At 40.5% G+C, this 26,447-nt stretch overlaps 3 protein-coding genes across 3 annotated transcripts; 1 reads left to right on the top strand and 2 right to left on the bottom strand.

Moving 5' to 3' along the window:
• The first annotated feature begins 3,213 nt into the window (after positions 1-3,213).
• LOC139449947 (uncharacterized) lies at positions 3,214-8,389 on the top strand. The gene is made up of 2 exons (XM_071231563.1): positions 3,214-3,401; positions 7,029-8,389. The coding sequence occupies exon 2, from the start codon at positions 7,034-7,036 to the stop codon at positions 7,598-7,600; it is 567 nt and encodes a 188-aa protein (XP_071087664.1). The 5' UTR covers positions 3,214-3,401; positions 7,029-7,033; the 3' UTR covers positions 7,601-8,389.
• Positions 7,615-20,190, bottom strand: LOC139453753 (uncharacterized). Its single transcript, XM_071235220.1, has 2 exons — positions 19,411-20,190; positions 7,615-7,782 (listed from the first exon to the last, which is right to left on the bottom strand). The coding sequence occupies exons 1-2, from the start codon at positions 20,188-20,190 to the stop codon at positions 7,615-7,617; spliced, it is 948 nt and encodes a 315-aa protein (XP_071091321.1).
• Positions 20,191-20,217: 27 nt separating this feature from the next.
• LOC139453752 (uncharacterized) lies at positions 20,218-20,784 on the bottom strand. Its single transcript, XM_071235219.1, has one exon. The coding sequence runs from the start codon at positions 20,782-20,784 to the stop codon at positions 20,218-20,220; it is 567 nt and encodes a 188-aa protein (XP_071091320.1).
• Between the last annotated feature and the right edge of the window lie 5,663 nt (positions 20,785-26,447).

Below are 26,447 nucleotides of genomic sequence, written 5' to 3'. Positions count from 1 at the left end.
ATGCTTTGCAGACCATTGTGACGTCATTGGTTACCATGACGTCACAAACAAATGACCTCACTAATGGCGCTGCTTCTGAAGCTGTTAGCAGTACCTTTTACACTTAAGACACAGCTTATTACTTTCTACAAACTGAAAAAGTTGGAAGAATGATGTTGGATGATAAATAAAATCTCACCCTCGTGTCTTTTGATATCAAAAATATCAACACTCATTGATAAAAGTGGAAAAAAACCTCGGCAGGCCTCGGATTTTCACCACTTTTATCAACTCGTGTTGATATATTTGATATCAAAAGACACTCTGGTGAGATTCTCTATATAATAGTGATGATACTCGGTGACAGCGGAAAAGAAAGCGTGTCGTGTCCCACCTGTGGCACCCGTTACATACACATACAAAGGCAAGCCATTTGTTCACCTAAAAATTCGTCGGGAATATAAGATACAAGTGAAAAAAGGATTGGCATCAGACATTAATTTCTTCACTGATGCGTCAGATTGTGAAGTGTGCGACATACATTTTCTATTTGTGTGCAAAAAATATTATCTATTTGTGTGCAACATACATTGTCTATTTGTGTGCAACATACATGTCCATTTGCGTGCAACACACGTTGTCAATCTGTGTGCAATATACGGTGTCTATTGGACATACATTGACACAATGTGTTCAGCATGCATTACCTGTCGTGACATTGCTGAAATATGTTCAAATGCGGTGTTGATTAATACTCATTCACTCACTCAACATGCATTGTCTATTTGAATGCAATATACACGGTTTATTTTCAACACGACAGATAGACAGACAGTACAAGTGGCTGAGCCAATGCTAGGAGAGAGAGAGAGAGAGAGGGAGAGAGAGAGACACACACAGAGACAGACAGAGAGAGAGAGAGAGAGAAATCTGTACAGATTTACCTGTTACGTAGCTGCTATGTCTCTCTACCGGGAAAACCGTTCATTCGTGAAGAATGTTTGTTCTATATTTGTCGCATTGTCACCGAAGTAGATACTCCAGTTAATAATAGTCGCTTTGGTAAAAAGTTTATGTTTAAAAAATGTCAACTCTCCTTTTCTAGCTGCATCGACATTGAAAAAGAGACCGGGTTTATTATTATCGCTTCGTGTCGCAGCAGTGACGATAAAGAACATTAACTTCACACCACTTAACATATAGGTAATGGTTGCTAGGAGTGAAGCTTTCATTTATGTCAACACGTGAGCAACTATTGATAAGTTTGTAAACGATTCAAATATTGCTGTACCGGCATAGTTCAACAATATCAGAACAGCCTTAAATCGGAATTGAATCAGAACACTGGGAAAATTACATAAATCACACAAACCATTCAAGAGTGGACAATCTGAAACAACAATCTTGCTTGATTGATTGATCAATGACCGATTGATTGCTTGATTGCTTGATTGCTTGATTGATTGATTGATGTGATAGGGAGTATACACAGCCCATGAACAAATCTTACCTAGGAGAACATTAGGAAATAAAAGCTTGACAGGTGGTAACTAAACTACAAGATTACTGCTATTTCTCCAAGCCGGGAAAACCATTCCTGCATTCTATATCATTTAGATGCCTCCACATCCTGAAATTATCTTGGAAGTAATTATTTGCCTCTTGGCAATTTTCGGATAAGCAGTACCTCCACACGTTTAGTTGTCACTTGGAACGGTCACCCGTTAACACTTGGCCATAGACCATGTATTGCTCTGGTGATCAATGTTCACGTGTTCAGTGTCGGAATCTGCATTGTGACACGTAGCCTTGTTACACATTGCAAGTCAGCTCTCAATCGATGCAAGGACCTTTTCTACTCCACGGGAGATGTGCATAGCGTATCCCCTGAATGTCCAGACACAAAAACACCAAACATGTATAGAGGGTATTGCCATAACATATCTTGTAGACTGGAGCTGTGGCATTTGTTTTGTGGTAACAAGTAAATAATGTCCCAAATGACTCAAAAACAAGGAAAACCACAAAATCCAACACGAAAATAAATTTGGAAACATTGTTCCAAAAATGTCATACAATATATTTTTGGTTTCAAGAGGGTTGGGGCATTCGGAACACACCATGGTCGAGGAAAACATATATCGGAATTTTCATAATTGCGAATTCATATTGGAATTCAAAACTGCTTACGGTTTAACTATCTTCCTGAGGTTTTCAGGACGGAACAAGTTGCAATCGATAGTATAGCAATCAGAGAATAAAAAGAACAGACATCGCATCAAGATGACGCCGATCAACGTCCAAACTGCGAGCTGAAGCGTCTGATCCGGAATTAATTACAAATTACTCGCCGTGTATAGCGAAACGTGTATTTCCTAGACGAACAAGTTGCATTGTCCTTCTCGAGAGCACCTTATATGCCACAATAATCAAAACTGCAAGATATGACGTCTTTTTAAGTCGAGGTCACACGTTTCTCGTTCATAAAGGAATCATAATATGCATACTTTCGTATCGAATGACGAATAATGTCTCTTTCTGATTGATTTTATGAAATTTAAGATGGCCAGACAAGAAATAAACGTGTTGTTCAGACAAGACGACAGTGATATATGTCAGGGCAAATAGTTAAGTTTTGTATTTGTACAGTTGACAAACGAACCCTTCGTCCAGTTGAACGTTACCGACGAAACGTGATAGAACTCACCGTAACGTATTTATCTCAGGGGTATTTCCTCGTCTATACTTTTATTTCATAGTCCTGTCTAAGATAATCCAGATAAAAAATAACACCTCTTAGAATGACATATGTCCAAGCCTTACTAATTACACATCGGATACGAATACACAAGCTACAACAACAACAAGCAAATCTAACGACTCACGTTAAATTTCATCCTCTTAATCTATAAGGAGCATCATCATGAACCTTAGCATTAATAAAGGCTACACCCCCTTTGACTGATGAAACGCCACACGACACCATCCAACCCGCCATCCATCGGGCAATCCTTAATCCATCCGCGCAGCAACAACGATTCCCTCAAACTAAACTCGGGAAAGTAAAATCAATACATTTTCCAAATATGGAGTACAACCTCCAGTTCGACCCTGAGGCTTAAAGTTCATACCTAACGGAACAGAAAACGTGTGACTCTTTAACTAGATGTAAGCTGACACTGGCAGTTGCATCGTGATGCGAGGCCATCGCTGAAGCCTGCACGGTATCGATCCTCCAACGCTTATCTGACGGTAGAAAAGCGAGGCCGCGAAATCTCGCTGCCAGAACGCTTGTGACTCGCATGCTCTACACATCTGCAACTAGTGGAATGTGCTCTGTCTGCAACTGCAGCATTTTGTGACTCTGATCCATATCAGGGTGCCGGACTTCTATAGCCCAGCAACTTTGTCTATCTATACAGGTGGGTGATGTTTTATTTCTAACTCTACCCTTATTTACCCGTTTGTATATGTATACGAACTGTATTGCTTCTCAAGGTCTTTTGAAAATTTCAGTTACTTCATGTAAGTAAATGTAAAACGTCAACATCAGAGATTATTCTGCCTACATTATCACAAGTGTTTTAGATGTATTTGTGTGCATTGGTTTGATTAGAAATTCGAAAGATGTCAGAGAAATAATCGTGTTTGAAAATATTCAAGGACATTTGTCATTTTCACATCCTTGACTGAAGTTCTTTCTGTTATCTGTGCTTTACGTTAGCGTTGTGCAAATACTTTCTGATTTTGTTGTAGAACAAATTTGTAAAGAATATTTGAGCTACTTTCTTTAAAACTTTGTTCTAAATTAACCTAACCTTCAAATGAAATGTGATAAAAGTCCATATTTGTCCTTTCGCAAAAACATTAATAACAAAGGCATACCATTGTAATGGTTATGGTTAAATGGTTATGCATACTTTTGACAATTATGTGAAGAAATGGTTTCAAACGATTCTGAAGACTGTTGTGAGTCGCTGTACGTTTAGCTAATGCCTCAGTAGGGAGGTGATGTAGTCTAGTGATTAAAACGTTCGCTCGTCACGCCGAAGACCCGGGTTCGATTCTCCACATGGGTACAATGTGAGAAGCCCATTTCTCATGTCCCCCGCCGTGATATCGTTGGAAAATTGCTAAAAGCAGCATATGACCATACTCACTCACTAATGCCTCAGACCGAATGTAGTAATAGCGAAATGGTCACTTATATTTATACAGTATCTTGAAGGAGTTCTAGAAGCATTTATGAAAGACCTGGTGCCACCCAAGGCTATATACTCTTCAGCTTGTGATGGCGTGTCGAGAAGACGTCAGCTGCGGTAATACCAAATTAGCTTCAAGTCTACGTCAAAAGGCTTAATGCAGACAGTCATCCCACACACTGTGCTTACCTATATGTTACCAATGGCATTTCTACATAATGTAGAAACTCTAAAACTCTATGTGACGGTTTGGATATAGCGGTTTGATTGAAAGACTAATAACAAGAAAGGTTTCAATGGCAGCGGGTAAATAATTCACAATTTATATTCGTGAACAGAATATTAGAATCCCTGCAGTTAATGAATAAAGCGTTATTCATATAAAGGGTTATTGTTATTCAGATTCAAAGATTGAATGAGATTATTTCTTTTCTTGTGTGTGAGTCGATGACGCTTTTGCGGTTGCATTGTCGATAAAACTTTTGTGCAGCCTTTTCGACCTTTCAGCATTATTGACCAAACGCTGGGTGAATGTATAATTTGATCGTTATATAGTTTTGTAAGATCCATGCTCTGACTACTACTAAATGCCCATTTTCCCCATCCGTAACCCTGAAATGTGCTCACACAAAATATCCTTGATCTGTGAGCTATTAGTTGAAAATTATATTCAGGGTAATTTTTTTATTTATTGTTTCATATAAATTGGTTCGTATAAGATGTTGTTTTTTTATCAATATTTAGTCTGAATATGCTATTAAAGCTAGGTTCTGAAAATATATTAATTCCGTTATCAGTGATGTAAAACAGTTGTCTGTCGAAGCACAAACATATTTATCATGGGATAACAAAATATTATTGCAACAATGTACACGTATGATTATTCACAAATTATCGATTTCAATAACAGCTGAAGGATGCATCAACAACATATCATCATAGATAACATGAAAACATTTCTGTCACGATCAAGCAAATCCGAACAGAAAATATCTAAAAACGCAAATGGTTTTCGATTTATGGATCGATATGCTAGAAGCTGGTGTTGTTGCGAACACTGGCTGCGTTATAAATATCAAAGCTATATCGTAACGCCCTGCTTAAGAAATCAGTCGAACTCGTATATTCAAGCGACAGCTGCACCCAATACTACAGGTTACGCGACCTATGTTGTTAGCCATGTGTCTGCCTTTGTAGGGTGATTAAGAGACACCACCTAATTACCTACAACGGTCGAACAAATCCGCCCAAGGTGGAGAATGGGTTGAGTCTGACCTATAAGCCGATTTGATACTTGCTCGAGGACGTGAGTGTCCTGCTTACGACCTAGTTCAGAGTTGCTGAAAGGTCTTTGGGGTTGGACAGTAAACAAGACATTTTACACGTTAGGTCGACCCTTATCATAACAAATTATCTCTTAAATATAAACAGAATCGTATAGTTCCGACAAATACAGGGGCTGAAATTAGACTTCGGAACACACGGCGGTGGTTGGCCTATTGGTTAAAGCGGTCGCTGGTCACGCCGATGGCCCGGTTCGATTCCTATAAATACTTCAGTGTGTGACGTCCATGTTTGTTGTACATGTCTGATATTGCTTGAATATTACTAAACGCGGCATAAAACTTCATTCACTCTCTTACATGGTATGAAGGATGTTATCGGTGGTGTTAATGTAAAATAATGTATGTACGCAACTGTTACAAGGCTAAGTCATACATAGGTAGCAACGGTTGCTAGACTGATTTTGTGCGTGGGCTGCCTGAAAACTGAGACTAGATGTTCTCGAAACCATTGAGAAATACAAGCGGGATCATTTTTCTGGTTTGCATGGATTTCTTAGTCATGGTTTGAGGAAAGCTAGATAATGTTAAATCGATATGCTAAAAAGAGTAGTTTATATCTTATTTTTCTTCCTGTTGTACTTTGTTTTTGTAGCAACTAACATAACAGAAATTGCTAAGTGGTAAATGTTTTGTAAGGGACATTGACGTTGAATTAGTAAATGGACCAGTCAGCATTTACAATGTTACACTATGTATGCAAATAATTAATCGGTTGCTAATGCGCAAATATTCAATACTAATAGTAGCAATGTCTTTTAATAACCTCAAACTATTCGTTTTGGTGCTCGGTATTTGCTAAGCTAGATTTGTAATGGTAATGACCAAGAGAAAGACATTAGCACTAATCGATATAGACATTCTTATAAGAAAAAAGCGTGTTAGTGTTTCCTTCGAATGTTGAAGAGCATAGTTAGCAATTATGTCTTGAATTCTCTCAAGGAAAACAAAGGCATAAAAGAAGAGCGATGCATGCTTAAGTGAGACTGTTTATCCCAATGTGATTAATGAAATCGATTGAACCTAATATATGCTATTATATACCTGAATCTATTGATCTAAAGCCTGTAACGGTGCGTCGAACTCGTCTACCCTGTTTGCTTAATCTAACAACCTTAAGCTGCATGCTGGGTGCAATGTTCTGTTTACTCCAGTGATATTTAGCAGAACGTCAAGTTAAAACGATGATAAAAAGGGTTGATAGGATCGGTTATAAGCATATAGTGACTGGTGGCTTGTGTCAGCTATGCATGAAATCATCCTACAAAATGCACTTTCTCTTGTGGCTAAAACATTCTATGTGTTCTTTGATCAGATGGACAATGGGTAGCCTAGTTAAAGCGTTTGCTCGTCACTTCGAAAATGGGTTCAATTCTTAAAATGGTTACAATGTGTGAGCCCGTTATTGGTGTCTACCGATGTGATGTGTTACGTACTGCTGATTCTGAATTAAACCATCAATGAATATGTATATCAATACTTATGATTCTTTTTCTTATTTCAGCAACCATGTTCATGTCTCCAGCTCTTACAAGTGTAACAAGGGACAGTGATTCCGGATTCGGTTTGATGCACCTGAACGCCTTAAATGGTTCAACGTCGATTATCTCCGAGTCCAGTTTCGGCCCACGCCACTACGTCAACGATGAACATGTCTCATCAACCTTTTTCCAAAACTTTAATTACTATCCCAAAGACTCTTTGAAATCCCCTGCCGGAAGGCGGTCAAGGCCCGTGTCCCCACTACCGCCACAAAGGTCAAAGGCAAAGTCACCCTACTTGCCAAGGAAGAGTTCAAAGAACTGTCGAAGTGAAACAGATGTTTGTGGTGTGTGTGATGAGATGACAGAGAATAACCTCCTCAAGAACCATTTCACGAGGAACAAGATCGAGGTTAATGATGGCCAGTGGAAACAAGATCGTGAAGGAAAGTCAAAGAGGAACAGCAACTCAGTGGATATCAGAGTGACAAAGAGCCTGAACTTTGACTCCCTCTCCTTGTACTCATCCCCGTGTAAAGAAAACAAGCATTCGACAAAACGAACAAATAAGACGTACAAATGTCAAACAAAATGAACTCTTTAATACCTTCATGCAATCATCACCATCGTCGCCATCGTCGTCATCAGCATCAGCATCACCATCACCATCAGCATCACCATCGCATCATCATCATCATCGTCGTCGTCGCCGTCATAGTCATCATCATCATCATCATCTGGACTCATAATAAGAGTTATCACATGATTATCATATGACTGTAGGCAAACGAGGATTTTCTTCTGGTGTGGTGGTTCAACACCTCGAATCAAGAGATCCAAATATCCGGTGCAGTTTACCACCTATTTCGGACTTAAGGAAAATGGTGTTGTTCAAGTAGAGATAATCGATCATAACACCCCCGATCAGTGTTTGCATTGATCATTGAACATATTGACTCGTTATAAGAAATCTGAAACATTTCCGACCATGATACCAATTTTTGCACGTACCATTCCTATCTGCGGATGAATGTGTTTCATTGGTAACTACTAGTTTGGTAGTCAACGTAGTGATAATGAACGATGAAAATAGTACTTTCGTGAATTCTTGTTACTGGCCAAAATAATCGTAATAAGAATTTTGTCCCTTATGTTTGTTAACAATTTGTCTCAAATTTAATTTGAAATAATTTATTTTGTTTGGAGAAGTAACATTGTGTTACGTTTTTAGACGTTCGTTATTGTACGAATAATAATAACTTCAAATCGTTTGTGAGACTTTGTTGACAATGTACTATTTTCATGGTTGTACAACTAAATCCTAAGTTTCATTTGATTGTTTACAAATGAAGATTTTGTAGATGAAACGCACATCTTGTATATTCTTTTTACGTACAAATGTAAATAAAGTTAAGGAGTTATTTTTCTCCTTGGCATTTTTATACGAATAAACCAATCTATGATATACTTTTTCTTGTGTGATGATTGTGCTGCTGAAGTAAAGTGGTCCTTTGCCATCAATCCAAGAATGGTCACAAAAAAGGAGGAGAATGTTTTATGTTGCTTCGAAATGGAAACATATACACTTGTATCAATCCAAAGTCATTTATAATTTGGTAATCCTTGCATGCATATTAAAGACATTCCAGGAGTTATTGTACCAAGGGCCTTCCTCTCAAACGTGACATGCTTCGTCTGGTTTATAGTAAATTCCGATGCTACATGTCGATGCTCCAGGGCATATATTCCGATCCCTTATACCGATTGTAAAGCCTTCTGTTCGTGAATTATATTTTTATGGTATAAAGTCATTTCTTAAATATTTGAGCGATCGAATTCAACTTTTACACAAATTGTCATGTTGGCTGAGTTTCCATTGAACCATAGCAAACTAGAGTTTCATTGTTGTGTCTTATTGATAGTGTGGACATTTTCGTATCGGTTCTTTTTCCAATTCATTTTATATCATTATTAATAATTAAGACACAGATGTAAAAACTGAATGCCAAGTTTTGATATCCTTTGAGAATTTATGAAGGACGACTTGTGGTTGTAATATAGCTGTTATTTTCATGACTATTGTTACGCCAATGCACGTTCACGTGCACACTGACACGTTCATTAATACATATCATGTTGTGGAATTCATGGACACATGGCAACATTATTAATAGTACAAGATACAGTAAGAGAGAGAATATATGTATGTCAACTTCTTTATGAGGAACACAGCGTTACGAAGTATATGCTTACTCCTTTATTAGGTGAATGAAGGAGTAAGCATATATTCCGAAACGTAGTGTTCCTCGTAATAAAGACGTTGACATTCATATTTTCGCTCTCTTAAAACTAAATGTGAGTTCACTTCTAAATGTCATTCAAGGACTACAAGATACTACTCAGTTGAGTCGAGGCAGAAGTTATCATGGTAATAAAACCCCGTCAAAAGATTGTTTATGAGAAACTGGTCATGTTAGCCATGAATGTTTTATTACATTTTGCGGCTGTGCTGACTTTCTTGTTGACCTTGAATGAATTTATAATCTCTTCTTAGTGCTGTTTCGAGAGAAAACAAACATAATTTTTCATTCATTCATGGCTTTAGTAATAGGAAATGCGGTTTTAGGTTTCTTTAGGTGTCAATAATTCATTAAAAATATATTCTATTTTCTTATGAGAGAAACGGCAATTGTTGGTTCAAGAAAAAACGTGTCAGTGACTTGTCCTTGAGATACAAACATGTTGACAAGACCACAGACACATGTCAAAGTAGAAACTCCCTGCACTGATATTACTCACGTTACAAAAATACGAGTACAAAAGCTAATACGGTATTAGTCAGGTTAAAACAAGTGGGAGCAAGGTGAAGGACGGATGTCAATAGCCAGAAGACACAGTGACCTGGCAGGATTAAGTTGCATAAAGTGACACATCTTGTCTTGTTGGCACGGATGCTTTAGCAGAGAGGATCAATGACCATGGGTTCCAATGCCAAGTTTGTCTAGTCATATTCCTCTGTGTTCAAGCAACATGACAATTCTGGGTCTCGGAATAACGTCAAACGTCCACGTCTTGCATCCCTTTGTCGCGACGTTATATGATAGAGAAACCAGTTGGGACGATTCCTCAGGGAATTTATCCGGATTTAATTATTTCCGAATTAACGAATGGGCGCGTTAAACTTGTATTTGTGAGGGCGTTCTTTGAGAGGTTTCCCTACAACCGAGGTCCGTAATAACGAGGTTTCATGGTACTTTTGCAAACACTGATGCTTGTTTCGATTATATTGTTCGTAGACTAAAATAACTGTTCTTAACAGAACTTAAGAAATACACAAGGTTAACTGAGTATCTAAGTCGTTGTCGCGTTGTCTTGCACGTATTTGCTAAAAACTAAATATTTTGGACGTAACTTTTTTAAATCCTTGCTATGGCTAGAAATGCACCGTGCACTTTGCACACACATCCGACGTCACAGTGAAAGGCGTTCACGCAAGAGGGTATCAGGTGCGTCCTCGCTGGTTCTTTTCCGTATAACTAATTCGGACTAAAACAGATATAAGAGTTTTTGTTTACATTATTAAACATGCATTAATAAAGTCTATTATCGTAACGTTTTGTGACGCATGTCCTTGAGAAGGGCAACATACATTTGAAATGTATTTTAACGAATTTCATATCCCACAATATCCACAATTGTTGCCTGAGTGAGTTGGGTCTAACACAGCATTGAACAGTATTGCAATGATAGCCTGGTGAGTCATCTCAAAGTGGGAGTTAAGTGAGTGAGTGGGGTTTTACGCCGCTTTTAACAATATTCCAGCAATATCACGGCGGGGGACACAAGAAATAGCCTTCAGGCATTGTACCCATATGGCGAATCGAACCCGGGTCTACTGCGCGACGAGCGAGCGCTTTAAACACGAGGCTATCCCACTGCCCCAATGTGGGAGTAAAGTACAGAGTGACGCCAGTGTGCTGAAATGCAAGAGCACGGACATGGTGCAGACAAACCCATGATCTAAATCTGAATCTGGGCTTCGAACCTACAATCATCTGATTTTCACACAGCCAAAAAGAGCACTCGGCTTGTTGTCCTCCCTGATTTCCAGGTAAGACCTCATCGTATATTGATATATTCCAGATTCCAGATGAAAATACTGTGAGTTTCAATTATGAAACCTCCGTGGTCTGGTGGTAGACCGTCCATACGGAGAGCAGAAGGTCGGGATTTCGATCCCCGGCCGCGTCATACCAAAAGACGTTAAAAGATGGTACTTCTTTATACCCTGTCTGGTGCTCGGCATTAAGGGGCTAAAACAAGGACTGGTCGGCTCGGAGTCACTATACTGTGTCTGAGCTGGGTATTCGTGTTAAACTGCGGCATGGTATCTTCGTTCGCTAGGACTATAAAATCGGCATTAGTCGAGACTAGCACACACACACACACACACACTCTCTCTCTCTCTCTCTCTCTCTCTCTCTCTCACACACACACACACACACACACACACACACACACACACACACACCTCACCGTCATGGGCACAATACAAACTTGCAAAGTCGTTCAACCTTCACCACTTTTTCCAAGTTCCCACGGAATCCAAACTCAGTAACCCCAGAATGGCCAAGAGTAGATACAAACGAACAGTGAAATGGAATACTAAATGACTGGTTCACAACCCCCGAGTACAGTACAATGCCACAGGGAGACTTAGCGTTCTACAATGAGCAACTAGAATCTATACTCCCGCACCTATTGGCCTCACCTGCAGGTTTCTTGTTCATTGTTTCCAAGAACAAGACACGTTCACACAGTTCTGGAATGCTTATGTAAATAGGCACTAGCATACATCACAACAGTACTTGGGGCACGGGTGGCCGCGTCGTCCTAATTATAAGTGCCGTTATTCCCTGTGCACTGACTTCCTGTGTCAATGTATTCTGACAAACAGTGTTACCTGTGAAGATCCGGTTTAGAGTAGGTCTTCCGCAACCCATGATTGCCAGAAAAGACGTAAGAGGGATCGGGTGGTAAGGCTCGCTGACTTGGTTTGATGCATGTTATCGCATCCCAATTGCGTGGATCGATGATCAAGACATGATGTCAATCAATGGATTGTCTGGTCCAGAGCTGCATTACTGCGGCTATGCAGACTGAATTTCAGTGCATATCGTATACTGACATACAATTTATGTGAATAATGACATACAAAGCCTTAGCATACTGACATACAAAGCCTTAGCATACTGACATACAGTGCCTATGTATTCTGACATACTTTGCCCCGAAGGGATTTCTGGTTAGAATAGGTCCCAAACAACCTATGATGGGGCTTCTAAACGGATTTGTGACTTGGTTCACTGTTTTTGTTGTTGTTGGTTTGTTGTTTAACGCCGCACTCAGCAATATTCAAGCTATATGACTCGCGGTCTGTAAATAATCGACTCTGGACCAGACAATCCAGTGATTAATATCATGAGCATCGATCCACGCAATTGGGGTCGATGACATGCATCAGCAAATTCAGCGACCCGATCTCTTACGACAAGCATAGTCGCCTCTTATGGCAAACATGGTTTGCTGAAGACCTATTTTACTCCGGATCTGCACGGGTCGAAACATCGAAATCGATGACATGCATCAACCAAGTCAACGAGCCTAATCACCCGATCCCGTTAGTCGCCTCTTAGGACAAGCATAGTCACCTTTTATGGCAATCATGTGTTGCTGAAGACCTATTGTAACCCGGATCTTCAGGGGATCACTGCATACTAACAACGAGGGACGTTGCTCATACTATCAATCCCAAATGCTGGGGTCTGTAATTGGTTTGCCCTACCTAGCTCGTAAATGTCCTTACGAAACATGTGTCTGTCAACTCTTCATTAAAATTACAAAATGTAAATTCTTTCCCGTCGTATAGAAAACAGTTGACGGGAAAACAAACGGAGATAGCCAGGCTCATTAACGACTCCATGGTCTTGTACATCCTGGCAACAAGAATATGACGTCAACTGTCCATTGCTGAACTTTCCCTTCATGTCGAGCAATGTCCCAGCAGCTCCAGCCTGTGTGTCTACATTTCACAACTGTTGAGGCACAATCGAACAATCTACGACGATTTCAAAGAGCGTCATACGACTCTTGCTCAATAGTTGTTTGATCAGGGTTACAATATTCCAGGCCTCAGCAAAACTTTTGAAACATTTTATGGTAGACATGTGGAGGACATTTTCCAAATTTGAGGCATCAGTGACAAAAATGATGTCCCTATTTTGACTTGTACCACATGTACCAGACAATCCAGTGATTGACATCATGAGCATCGATCCACGCAATTCGGATAATGCATCAACAAATTCAGCGAGCCTGACCTCCCGATCCCGTTAGTCGCCTCTTGCGACAAGCATAGTCGCCTCTTACGGCAAGCATGAGTTGCTGAAGACCTATTCTACCCCGGATCTTCACGGGTCGAAACGTTCAGTAAACATCCATTGCAAGCAACATGAGCAGACAATGGCAGAAATGCTGATCCTGGACAAGATGTGATATGGGTGAATTCATTATGTTGTCACTATCTCGGCAGTTTTGTGGACAAAACCACTTTGTCATGCCTCGTTCTTTCAACAACAAAGATCGTGATTAGTTTCAGGTTTATATCGCGCGGAACGTTTTTACCGGACTAAACACTCCCCGAGGAGCAGTGATGTGTAATGAAAAATTTATAAAGCCTTTAAACACGGGTCGATCGCGAGCATGAATATTTACAGTGTACCTGTATCCAATGGTTTTAATGATGTGTTTCTGTAGGTCTATATTGGTATCGATTCACGTCATAGTGTATTGCTGGCTTTATGTGGACCATGTGAGAGTACGTAAATGGGAGTGAGTTTGGATGGTTGAATGAGTGAGTGAGTGAGGTTTTATGCCGCTTTAAGCACTATTCCAGGGATTCGAACCCGGGCCATCGGGTATTCGTAAATATATATAGACATCCCCAACGCGATAGTACGGGAAACGATTCTTTAAGACTATCGGGGTTTCACCAATAGCGGCTGTGCCGTCTTATTGTGGAGAACACTGGTTCGGGCCAAATAAGGTCTTCGCAGTGACCACTGCTTGTCTAAGAAGAGAGGACTGCTGTAACAGGGCTATCGCAAGTTTGACTTGGGTGATTTTACATGTATGTGATCGGAACCCTGCGACATGAGTCGTTGTTCATGCTATCAATCACTGATTTGGCTGTCCAAGGCATACCTATTTACAGGCCACGATCACATAGATGGAACTGTGCTTTAAAACAACATTAACTAAATCACTATTCTGAAAGGAAGACAGTCTGTACAGAAAATATAACAGATTCGTGGGCACGGATGGCCAGTCGTCTAATGCGTTGTAATTCAATATGCAGAGTCGTATCCCTTTGGCATGCCAGAATCCAATGAATGTTGGTTAACACCGCACTCAGCAATATTCCAGCTATATGACGACGGTCAGTAAATAATCGAATCTTGACCAAACAATCCTGTGATTGATATCATGAGCATCGATCTGCGCATTTGGGATACGGTGACATGCATCAACCACGTCATTGAGCCTGACCACCCGATCCCGTTAGTCGTTTCTTACGACAAGTATAGTCGTCTCTTACGGGTTCCTCTACCCGGATCTTCATGGGTCCGTGATAATACTGACATATTGCAAACAATAAGAGACATTAAACCAAACTAATCCCCTCAACTATGATCCAATCAGCGTAAACAATATTCACATAAAAGCATTCAACAATCAGGGCAATACAACGACCTGTACTACCGGTCGCATGGTGAGATCACAGGACATTATAACATAAACCTAGGAATATTATCTGTTTTTGAGCCCAGGTATCCAAGACAAGCACAAGCATTCCATTATCATGCCAACTTATATCTCCCGTTTCCCTGTTACCCCGCAGGGGAATGGCATTGATTTCTGACCATTCCCTATTACGTTGGTGATAATGATTTTGATATAACGGTCTTCGCATGGGTTTACGGCTTTTTCGTGTCGTACTAGGTATCCATGTCATTCGTCTGTCTCTCCTTTCTGTTATAACTATCATTAATTCAGCTTTATAGAAAAACTAAACATTGTAAAGCTCTTTTCACACTGTTCCACCTGTTAGGATACGACATCGCTTGCCCTTTGTGCCCCATGGAGTCTGTTTCGTCGGACAATCGAGACAGGTTAATGGCTGGCGTTGCTGTTTTTATATTTTTATAACCCGTAATTGTGAATGAGTGAGTTGGGTTTAACGCCGCCTTTAACAGTATTCCAGTTATATCGCGGCGTGTCAGCTTAATGTGGGAGGAAAGCCCGAAGTGATGCAGGTCTCAGACGTTTACCACTTCGGTGAAACCCACGAGCACGGGTATGGTGCTGACAAACCTAGAAACATAATCAGGGCGAACCGGGATTCGAACCCACAATCATAGGTTTCTGGCGTGCCCAAGGGACGCAACTCTGCACAGCGAATCGCGGCGCCTTAGACGACTGGGCCACCCGTGCCCCCCCCCCCCGTCATTGTGTGAAATTTATTTCATTCATACATCAGACTTCTGAAACAGGCTTTGTCGGTATGCAGGCTATATCGGTAGGGATTCAGCATGTTGACAATGCATTAAGGACAATACATTCTAGTTGGTATTGTCCCTAGTGTCGAATGAGCATTGCCAACGTAGTCATGCCTGACGAACCATTGTCCGGGGTCTCAATTGTCCTGTTTAGACTTTGCTCAATACCTTAGGTTCCAGAAATCAATCGGCTTTAACTATGTATTACGGTATATACCGGGAGTAGATTGTTTATGAAGGTTTGACTTCAACCATGGCTACACAATATAAATATGGTGTATTTGTGCATTATTTAGTAGATTCAACTAACACCAACCAACCAACCCACAGCCTACCAGGGAATCACTGTTGTATTGTGTGAAATTCGATTTATTGGTTTCAGATCCGGCATCTTAATGAAGATAATATTTCCTGTTCCGGGTAACATTAAATGTCCACGTACATTACCTCTTTTCTCTTTGAATCCGGCTTCGTATTTTCAACTTCAAGGAGCAACCACACTTCTGGTCAATATAAACCTTCCCAACGCTTTTGCGTCATGAGTCTCGTTGAGATCCACAAAGAACCATAGCTTTAAGATTATCGTAAGTCTTTGTTGAAGCATGGGCGTTACGCCAGTCTTAAAGCTGAACTTGCTTTGTGGAAAAGGCCCGGCACGCTGTCAAGATAGTGTCCTACATAATAAAGTCCCGGGGGACATTGTACTCCAGTACAAATTGCCCTGGGAAGTTGATCCTGGTTCACCATGCTCCCGAACAGTGATATCTGGGGACCAATGACAAGCATTGACGAGGAATCATTTCCGGGGTTAGGGTCAAAGTCGATTAGAACCCAACGTCTCATTTTCCAGGATTTAATGTTCGCTTTCAAATATTGACAAAAAGATCATTCCTATATTGACCAATACACCAACAACAAAACAACAACATGTTGTTCGTGTAAATGATAACACGTAATACGTGTACATACCAATTAAAATAGATTATGTAATTAAGTTTAAGTTCGGAGGTCGGAGGTCTGACCTTTTGGATTGATCACTGACTAATGCAACCCTTTGTTGTATATTTCGTCACTGGCTCCTAATTTCGACACTTGCTACCAGTGGACAATACTTGCTTTTTCACCTGCCGAAATTGTTGGATGGCTTGTTTGGAATATTTGCACACTATGACGGAGAATTGTTATGCTCAAAATATGAATGTTTAAAAAAACGCTGGTGGGGAGAGAGGGTTTACGGAAGCAATTTAAACACTTGGCTTCCCCACGGCCCTATCCAATGCTGAAACATACATGTATGTTGCAAAACAAGCGGTGTCTCTCAAGCAGGTGAATTTGACTTGCCTTTGCTTGTGTTTGTGACGGGTGTCACCGGAGGGACACCTTTTGGCGGACACATGGTATCACCACTATTTCATAGTGATTCATAGACACATGCTCATGATATAGTCGGAGTCGTACAGTCGACTCTGCTTTGGGGGGAGATTTCTTGTGAATATGGAAAGGGTTTTGTCGTTTTTATTCGATATATAGAGTCCTTTTCATTCGGTAGGTCGACGCGAAGAGCTGAAAGATTGCTCATGCGGCGTTAAGCAATAATTACCCACTCACTCACTCGGTAGGATGAGACGGTAATGTGGATGCAATCCGTAAAGAACAATTTGGTTTGTATGATCCCAAAGGAGCTGAACATGCTATTGGAATACACGAGGATCTGTTAGATAATAAATAAATGAAACTCCCTTCGCACATTGCCGCACGAAGTGGAGTGTTGCGCTTTAATGGTCTTTTCTATTACTATGAACATCAAACCATTAAGGTATTGTGACGTCATCTGAATCCAATACCAGGATGAGACATTTCATGTTTTTGTCAGTTGTAACGCTTGTAATCATTGTCAATATTAATAGCGGTACATGAAACAAACATGCAACAATGTAAGCAAAGTGAATCGGCGATTACTGTATAAATTGCCACTAAATTTGTTAACTTTTCATGACCGACATAGTGATTAACGAATAAAGCGAATATATACTACCCTAAAAAAAGAAAATTACATGAGTGAGTTAGTTGTGTTTAACACCGCTTTTAACAGTATTCCAGTTATATCGCGGCGTGTTAGCTTAATGTGGGAGGAAATCCCCAAGTGATGCAGGTCTCGGACGTTTACCACTTCGGTGAAACCCACGAGCACGGGTATGGTGCTGACAAACCTAGAAACATAATCGGGGCGAACCGAGATTCGAACCCACAATCATAGGTTCCCCAAGGGACGCAACTCTGCACAGCGAATTGCGGCGCCTTAGAAGACTGGGCCACCCGTACCCCCAACAGACGTTAAATACGGCTTTTGTCTCTTTGCTCCTCCGTGGAGGTTTATAAAAGGTCCCGCCAAATTAACACCTGCTCGAAGTGAAGGTTGCATTTTGAGCTCATATACAGGTACCGTCACATCATTAGCTGGCCTTGTTTTGTTTGCTTTTCTGGGCACACTCACGTGTTCTCATTTCTGCTTTTCCTGATTATAATGTCAGGTTTGTTCCCATGACATGATTTCCTGCTTCGTGATAGTGGTTAACAATGAGTTTGGTTTCCCAGTTATGTCGTGACAGGATAATTGGAAATCCTTATCAGAAGGAAAAAAACATTTAGCATGTCTTAACGGAACAAGTAATTACTAGCTTCAGACAAAGACGTTTCAAATTCAGAGACAATGACTTCGTCCTTTTGACAATGCAGTTTAACAAGTATTCATCCTCCCGAACCTAGGCAAGTTTTCTGAGTTCAGCATCTTCGATTTCATGAGGGAGTGAATGAGGGTGTGCTTTCAGGGAAAACCCCAAATCATGCAGGATCCCGAACGCAGCAGTTACACTGAACAGAGTTGCCTATATTTACCGTGCTATAACATGATTATAATAATAATTAATTTCATATTTCACCTGTTTCTAATAACAGTAGATCAGGAATTGAAACCATTTTGCATTACGCAATCATGTTATCCTAACAATAAACGGAGTGTCACCTTTGCTCAGGGTGGCACAGCACCCGCTTTGCTGCTTTGATAAAAAGAAAATTCAAATATGCCTCCAAAATGAGGAGTGAATGGAGATAAAAAAAACATGTTCTTCCCTTATTTGCAGGATATCTACTATGGAGTAAGTAAGTGAGTGAGTGGTAGTTTGTTAGAATCTCTGATTCTTCATAGTTGTGTTTCTTGCTTTCTTGGCACAATTTCTCTGGATGTCTAAAACCTGCGTTTTTTCTCCACATTTAACTGAAAGCACTAACTCACTCACTCACTCAATCACTCACTCACTCACTCACTGAGTATGGTCGTCTTATATGTTTTGGCTGAAGACGCAAGACTCGTGATCAGTTCTTCAGTATGACTGAACGTTACGTGACATTTGGCATTATTTTTGCTCGGCTAAAGATGGCCCTGAGCCTGCGTTCTGTAGCTAGTCGTGTCTGAAGCAAGCGAATAATAACGTTTGCGCCAGCCCAATCGCGCCGCCACTTAACAGCTGGCTACCTGAGCTTATCTACAGCAAGGAATTATTTGTTCCCAGTTATAATAATACAAGGTTGTACGATGCGTGGCTTATCACCATACAAACAAACCGGCGCAGACACGGGAACAACATTCTTCAGCTGTTCTTTCCTGAAACATATTGTGCTAGTAGTTGGGAAGAACGAGGTACAATTTCCATTTGCGTGTTTAATTTTAATGAATAATATAAATGGTTTCAAGTAACACAAGAGAGATTGTAAGGTGATCGGTGTATACTTTCAAGTTCAGTATGTTGATCACGTTCAGTATGTTGATCACGTTCGGTATGTTGATCACGTTCAGTATGTTGATCACGTTCAGTACGTAGATCATGTTCAGTATGTTGATCACGTTCAGTATGTAGATCACGTTCAGTATGTAGATCACGTTCAGTACGTAGATCACGTTCAGTATGTAGATCACGTTCAGTATGAAGATCATGTTCAGTACGTAGATCACGTTCCGTATGTAGATCACGTTCAGTATGTAGATCACGTTCAGTATGTAGATCACGTTCAGTACGTAGATCACGTTCAGTATGTTGATCATGTTCAGTACGTAGATCACGTTCAGTATGTAGATCAAGTTCAGTACGTAGATCACGTTCTGTACGTAGATCACGTTCAGTACGTAGATCATGTTCAGTACGTAGATCACGTTCAGTATGTTGATCACGTTCAGTACGTAGATCACTTTCAGTACGTAGATCACGTTCAGTACGTAGATCACGTTCAGTATGTTGATCATGTTCAGTACGTAGATCACGTTCAGTATGTTGATCATGTTCAGTACGTAGATCACGTTCAGTATGTAGGTCACGTTTAGTACGTAGATCACGTTCAGTATGTTGATCATGTTCAGTACGTAGATCACGTTCAGTATGTTGATCACGTTCAGTACGTAGATCACGTTCAGTATGTTGATCACGTTCAGTATTTTGATCACGTTCGGTATGTTGATCATGTTCAGTATGTTGATCACGTTCGGTATGTAGATCACGTTCAGTATGTAGATCATGTTCAGTACGTAGATCACGTTCAGTATCTAGATCACGTTCAGTACGTAGATCACGTTCAGTATGTTGATCACGTTCAGTATGTTGATCACGTTCAGTACGTAGATCATGTTCTGTATGTTGATCACGTTCTGTATGTAGATCACATTCAGTATGTAGATCACGTTCAGTACGTAGATCACGTTCAGTATGTAGATCACGTTCAGTACGTAGATCATGTTCAGTATATAGATCACGTTCAGTATGTAGATCACGTTCAGTATGTAGATCACGTTCAGTATGTTGATCATGTTCAGTACGTAGATCACGTTCAGTACGTAGATCATGTTCAGTACGTAGATCACGTTCTGTACGTAGATCATGTTCAGTACGTAGATCACGTTCAGTATGTTGATCACGTTCAGTACATAGATCACGTTCAGTATGTAGATCACTTTCAGTACGTAGATCACGTTCAGTATGATGATCACGTTCAGTACGTAGATCACGTTCAGTATGTAGATCACGTTCAGCACGTAGATCACGTTCAGTATGTAGATCACGTTCAGTATGTTGATCATGTTCAGTATGTTGATCAAGTTTGGTATGTTATTCATGTTCGGTATGTTGATCACGTTCAGCATGCCGATCACGTTCAGTGGTGAACGTATCAAAAATCACGAGTATGTGTACAGTGTTCAACATGGGTTCAATTCCAATACTTGCCTTGTTGCATAAAATTGGAACCCGTGAAGATCTGGGTCTTCGGTAACACATGTTTGTCATAAGAGGCGACCGACGGGATCAGGTGGTCAGGCTCGCTGACGTGGTTGATGCATGTCATCGTATACCAATTGCGTGGATCAATGCTCATGATATCAATCACTGGACTGGCAGATCTAAACTCGATATTTACAGAAGGCGTAATATACCTGGTATACTGCCGAGTGCACCGTTAAACAACAATCAACACCAACATGCTTAAACCTGGGCTTTTTCAGGACCGTATTCGTGTTCTTTGGTCTACGACTTTGGTCCAGGCTGTTCCTGGACATAAATCTGACTCTTCAGATGGACGTAAAGCCAGGCTTACGCATCATCCTGTTGACTGTATAAGCAAGCAATCAATTCTTTGCAGCATTCATGATCCTTTGTACGTTGACTGAAAGGTGAGGTGAGACGAAATGGGGTTTAGCGTCGCGTCCAAAATTATTGCACTTATATAGCGACGTGCATGCACGGGTGTTTGTGTGTGTGGCTGCGTGTACTGATGCCGATCTATAGTGCTAGCCCACTGAGATACCATACCGCAGTTTGACATGAATACCCCACTCAGACACAGTATACTGACTCCGAGCCGACCAGTCCTTGTTTTAGCCTCTTAATGCTGAACGCCAGACTATGTAACAACAAGTACCATCTTTTAACGTCTTTTGGTATGACGCGGCCTAAGGTGCCGACTTATGTATGAAACTTAATATGTAGAATTGCGTATCTTAGACACCATGATCCTGTTCCATGAAACTTAAGCCTAAGAGTTCCCTAACTTTCACCTTATCACGCTCGTTGAGTAAGCCATCCCTTCATGGATCTCTCGTAGGGATACGATATGTTTCGATAACATAATGAGGTTACATTTTAACAGTCTTACCTACCAAAGTGGCAGTGTAGTAGCTCAGTGGTTAAAGCGTTCTTTTGGAATGTCGAAGGCCCGGTCGATTCCCTACATGGGTAGATTCCCTTCCGGTGTCCCCCGCCGTGATGTTGCTCGACTGTTGCTAAAGGCGACGAATCGTCCAATTCACTCTCACTCACTACAATTAACAAATATATTTTTGGAATTTCCAGAAACTTGGCACTGTAGAATTTCTCCGTTCTTGAATGAAGAATAGTGTTGGAAGCTGGTAGGAATCACTGTTTTCAGATAAGTATCCACTCCTTACTTGAATCCCCACAGTAAATATGACACACGTCAGGTCGAAAAAGGCCTCGAATTGCCTTGGAAAAATTCCCATCCCGAAACTTATTGAACGATCACTTCTGTCTGTTTGTTTGTAAACAACAAAGATGAATAACTCTAAATTACTCGCTGCCGAAGTGTCGTTGAACTCTGGACACGACTGCACTCGACATTGTACCAGCCCTTTAACACAATATACTGACACCAAACCGACCACGCCTTGTTTTTTCCACTTAATGCAGAACGTCAGGCAGGGTAACAACAATCACCATGATTTTTAACGGCACGCCGTTACGCATGGATTCGAACCCACGCATAGGACTCATTTGAACTGCGTATTGCAACGCCTATGACGTACCGCCCATACATCCTGCGTAGTTAACTGCACAAAAACGACCAACAAAATATGTTCATATAACAGTGACAAATGACCGCATGACAAATAGGTAATTCACTTCGTCACCTGTTGCCAAAGAGAAATCGATGAACACCATAAGACATACATTGCATTTTTTAGAAAGGGGTAACTGTATGAAGCAATATAAGCGAAACCGGAGATTAATCAAACAGCAATGCGACAGAAGACTGAAAAACTCAGCCAACCTTAGTCAAACTTACGTAACTGAAAGTACATGGAATTAATTCATCATCATCATCATCATCATCATCATCATATACATAAAATAACATTCTGAAGGTATTTTTCCTAATGATAATAAATGATTATTAAAGGAACATTTGTCATCTATTCAGTGTTATTGAAAACTGACTTGATTACCATAATATTATATGCAGCTCTTAATGATAAGTAACGTGGACGTGCATTATTGATTTTGCAATTATCACAGCGTCCTTGTGGTTCATCTGATTCTGAAAACATAACTATAAACTTGAAAAATTGGAGAATTATTACCGCAACATAAATAGCCAGTCATAATTTATTTGAGACCAAGGCGCAAAGAAATTGTTTGGTTTTCAACATTTACCGATTGGGTGAAACGCAAAACCGATGGCATAAAAATCTCTGCTAAAGTGTTTCCTTGTTCTGACTGGGTAGGTTAGACTAGTGGTTAAAGTGTTCGCTCGTCACGCCGAGGACCCGGCCATGGGTTCATTTCCCGACATGGGTACGCTGAAAGCAGTTATATGTCTGACGCCATCTGACGCACTGTAATGTAGAACAAGCAATTGTTTAGAATCACTATTAACGTTACCAGGTGTGATCAAACAAATGTGAATTAGACATGTTTTTGACTAATAACATCACCTATGTCATAGGTAAGGCTGCAATACGTAAAAAAGCTCAACAATATCTTCTTTATATCATTTTGTGGCAAGTTGTGTTCACAATACGTGGTTTTAAGGAAACGTTATGTCTACATTTGAACATGACGAAAATATTTGATGATTTTCTCAGGAGATGAAGATGAAAACAATACAGTCAGATGTTAAGTCATCGTGAGATCCTGTTAGAGTTTCAAATTCATGTGAATGTCATGTGGCAGTTTTATTTATTGTTAGACTATTTTGTGATTGTATTGAATTGTTTCTGTTAAGATTCAGTAGGCGTTCATAACATTGTGTTTCAACAAATATTTGACGTCAGAAATGTTTTACTATGTTATGTAAGCAGTGTTGTGGAAGTTACTATTTGTCTATGTAAATATTCAAGAGCAATCTGGAATCTTATGGAGCATCAAGACTAATCCAGAACTGTATGGAACATTTTAGAAGATATTTAGATGTGAGGTGATGTGACGTCGCGTCCAAGATTATTGCACTTATATAGCGACGTGCATGTACGTATGTGTGTATATGTGGCTGCTTGTACTAGTCCGGACTGATGTCGATTTATAGTGCTAGCTCACTGAAATACCATGCCGCAGTTTAGCATGAATACCCCACTCAAACACAGCATACTGACTCCGAGCCGACCAGTCCTTGTTTTAGCCCCTTAATTGCGAGCGCCAGACTATGTAACAACAAGTACCATCTTTTAACGTCTTTTGGTATGACGCGGCCGGGGATCGAACCCCGTACCTTCCGCTATTCGGGCGGACGCTCTACCACTAGACCACGGAGTGTACATTTTACTGCCAAATTACGGGATCCCTTTCAGTGTTATTGTCGCAGAAACACATGGCATGCTTCGAAGGCTCAGACAGTTCAGTCATGGTTTCTTAATGCGTCAGTTGTATCAGATGGCACGGAATGTACATGTGTGAAATATTTAGACCTATGCACAGAGATTCAGTGTGTCAGTGAATGAGGATGGTTTTACACCGCTGTTAGCAATATTCCAGCAAAATCACGTCGGAGTGAGTGAGTGAGTATGGTTTTACGCCGCTTTTAGCAATATTCCAGCAATATCACGGCGGGGGACACCAGAAATGAGTTTTTACACATTGTACCCATGTCGGGAATCGAACCCGGGTCTTCGGCGTGACGAGCGAACGCTTAAACCACTAGGCTACCCGACCGCCCCTTATCACGTCGGAGGACACCAGACATGGGCACACACATACCCATGTGGGGAATCGAACCAAGGCCTTCGGCGTGACGAGCGAACCCTTTAACTACTAGGCTAGTCCACCGTCACAGAGATTCAGAGTGACCGAACACATGTATATGATATCGTCGGAATCGAGAAGTGGACTCTATTCAGCAGATACTTCTCATGATTATGGAAAGTATTTTGTGGATTATATTTTATGAAAATGCATGAATGACTGACAATCCAGAATGACTGACAATGCCTTGATGATTTGGAATGCATGAATGACAGAATGTATCGATGACTTGGAATGTATGGATGACTGACAATACATGAATGACTGACAATACGTGAATGACTGATAATTCGTGAATGATTTACAATGCATAAATGACTGATAATTCGTGAATGACTGAGAAAGCGTGGATGATTGAGAATGCGTGAATGACTGAGAATGCGTGAATGACTGAGAATGAATGGATGAATTGGTGAGGTGTGGTGAAATGGGGTTTAACGTCGCGTCCAAGAGTATTGCACTTATATGGCGACGATTCATGTCTGGATGAATTGGAATGCATGAATGACTGAGGATGCGTGAGTGACTGAGAATGCGTGAGTGACTGAGAATGCCTGAGTGACTGAGGATGCGTGAATCACTGAGAATGCATGAATCGGTGAGAATACGTGAATGACTGAGAATGCACGAATGACTGAGGATGCGTGAGTGACTGAGAATGCAGGCACGAAAAGTATGTACTGGTAAGCAAGAATGAAAGAATGTTTAAAATACAGCAACAACTTAGCATTCCCGTATGCCTAAGAACGCCCGGATGACGTAAAAGACGAAAACAAGTTTGTTTAAGTTGGCACGACATCAACATTTTTAGAATTTAAACTCATACTGTTCACTCTAATCTTTGCTGATATTTTGTATCTTAACAAATAGAAACATTTACTATAAAGTTGCCCACGTAAATGTGCGTATAGCCAGTATTTGGCATGTGGGAGTACACCACCATTCAAGTATAGAAATGCCTTTTAAAAGGTAATAGTGTTTTGAGGCATAAAAACAATGTTTACAATACAGATCTTTTACAATACCACAACACACAATCGTGATAACGTCTTTATCGTAATATTTCTTTTTAAAGCTTACTCGAAAAAGGTATTGTCTTCTATCATGAAAGGAACAAAAACATTCCGAGTTTTCGTGGAATTATGTCACAAGGTCAGTGATAAGTCAGTCAGACATTGACAACAACAAATAAAATTCCTACTGAAACCTGTTTTAGACAGTGGCGTAACTACCATGTAGACAAAAGACAATTGCCTCCACATAATTTTGCATGGCAATGTTTAAAGGGCGAGTGAGTGAGTGTGTGGGTGAGTGGGTGAGTGAGGTTTTACTCCACTTTTAGCAATATTCCAGGAATATGGGCTTCACACATTGAACCAATGTTGGGAATCGAACCCGGGTCTTCTGCGTGACGACAGATCGGATTATCCACTAGGCTACCCCACCGCCTCGCAATGTTTAAAGAACAAACATAACTATGTCAGTCATGGCATTTCCTCACAATTCATCTGTCCACCCGCTGGAGTAATTTTCTCTTGTCAAAAGGAATTTGTTCTAGTGTATAAAACTTTACTTGTTGGAGTGTGCCTGGTCATTAATTTGCAATCACGTTACAAAATGCAGTCAAATGCTACACTCTGCTACAAAATGAAGCTAAGTAAATTTTCAAACTGTTTCAAATTGGGCAAAAGGCCGCAAGGCCTTGAGTACCACAAGGAAAGATATGGAAACTGATCCTCCTTGCATTCTC

The sequence above is a fragment of the Haliotis cracherodii genome, unplaced genomic scaffold (genome assembly GCF_022045235.1).
Source record: "Haliotis cracherodii isolate W230 unplaced genomic scaffold, xgHalCrac1.p SCAF_10, whole genome shotgun sequence".
Lineage (NCBI taxonomy): Eukaryota > Metazoa > Mollusca > Gastropoda > Lepetellida > Haliotidae > Haliotis > Haliotis cracherodii.
The sequence above is the reverse complement of the archived record's forward strand: the minus strand, read 5'-3'. Positions and strand labels throughout refer to the sequence as shown.

Bases quoted from the DNA above. Each gene is read 5' to 3' on its own strand.
- LOC139449947 (XM_071231563.1), top strand. From the start codon at position 7,034: ATGTTCATGTCTCCAGCTCTTACAAGTGTAACAAGGGACAGTGATTCC.
- LOC139453753 (XM_071235220.1), bottom strand. From the start codon at position 20,190: ATGATCTACATACTGAACGTGATCTACATACCGAACGTGATCAACATA. The intron at 7,783-19,410 runs GTATACACCGAT...GTTTGCCTACAG, and splicing joins TCAACATACTGAACTTGAAA to TCATATGATAATCATGTGAT.
- LOC139453752 (XM_071235219.1), bottom strand. From the start codon at position 20,784: ATGAATAACATACCAAACTTGATCAACATACTGAACATGATCAACATA.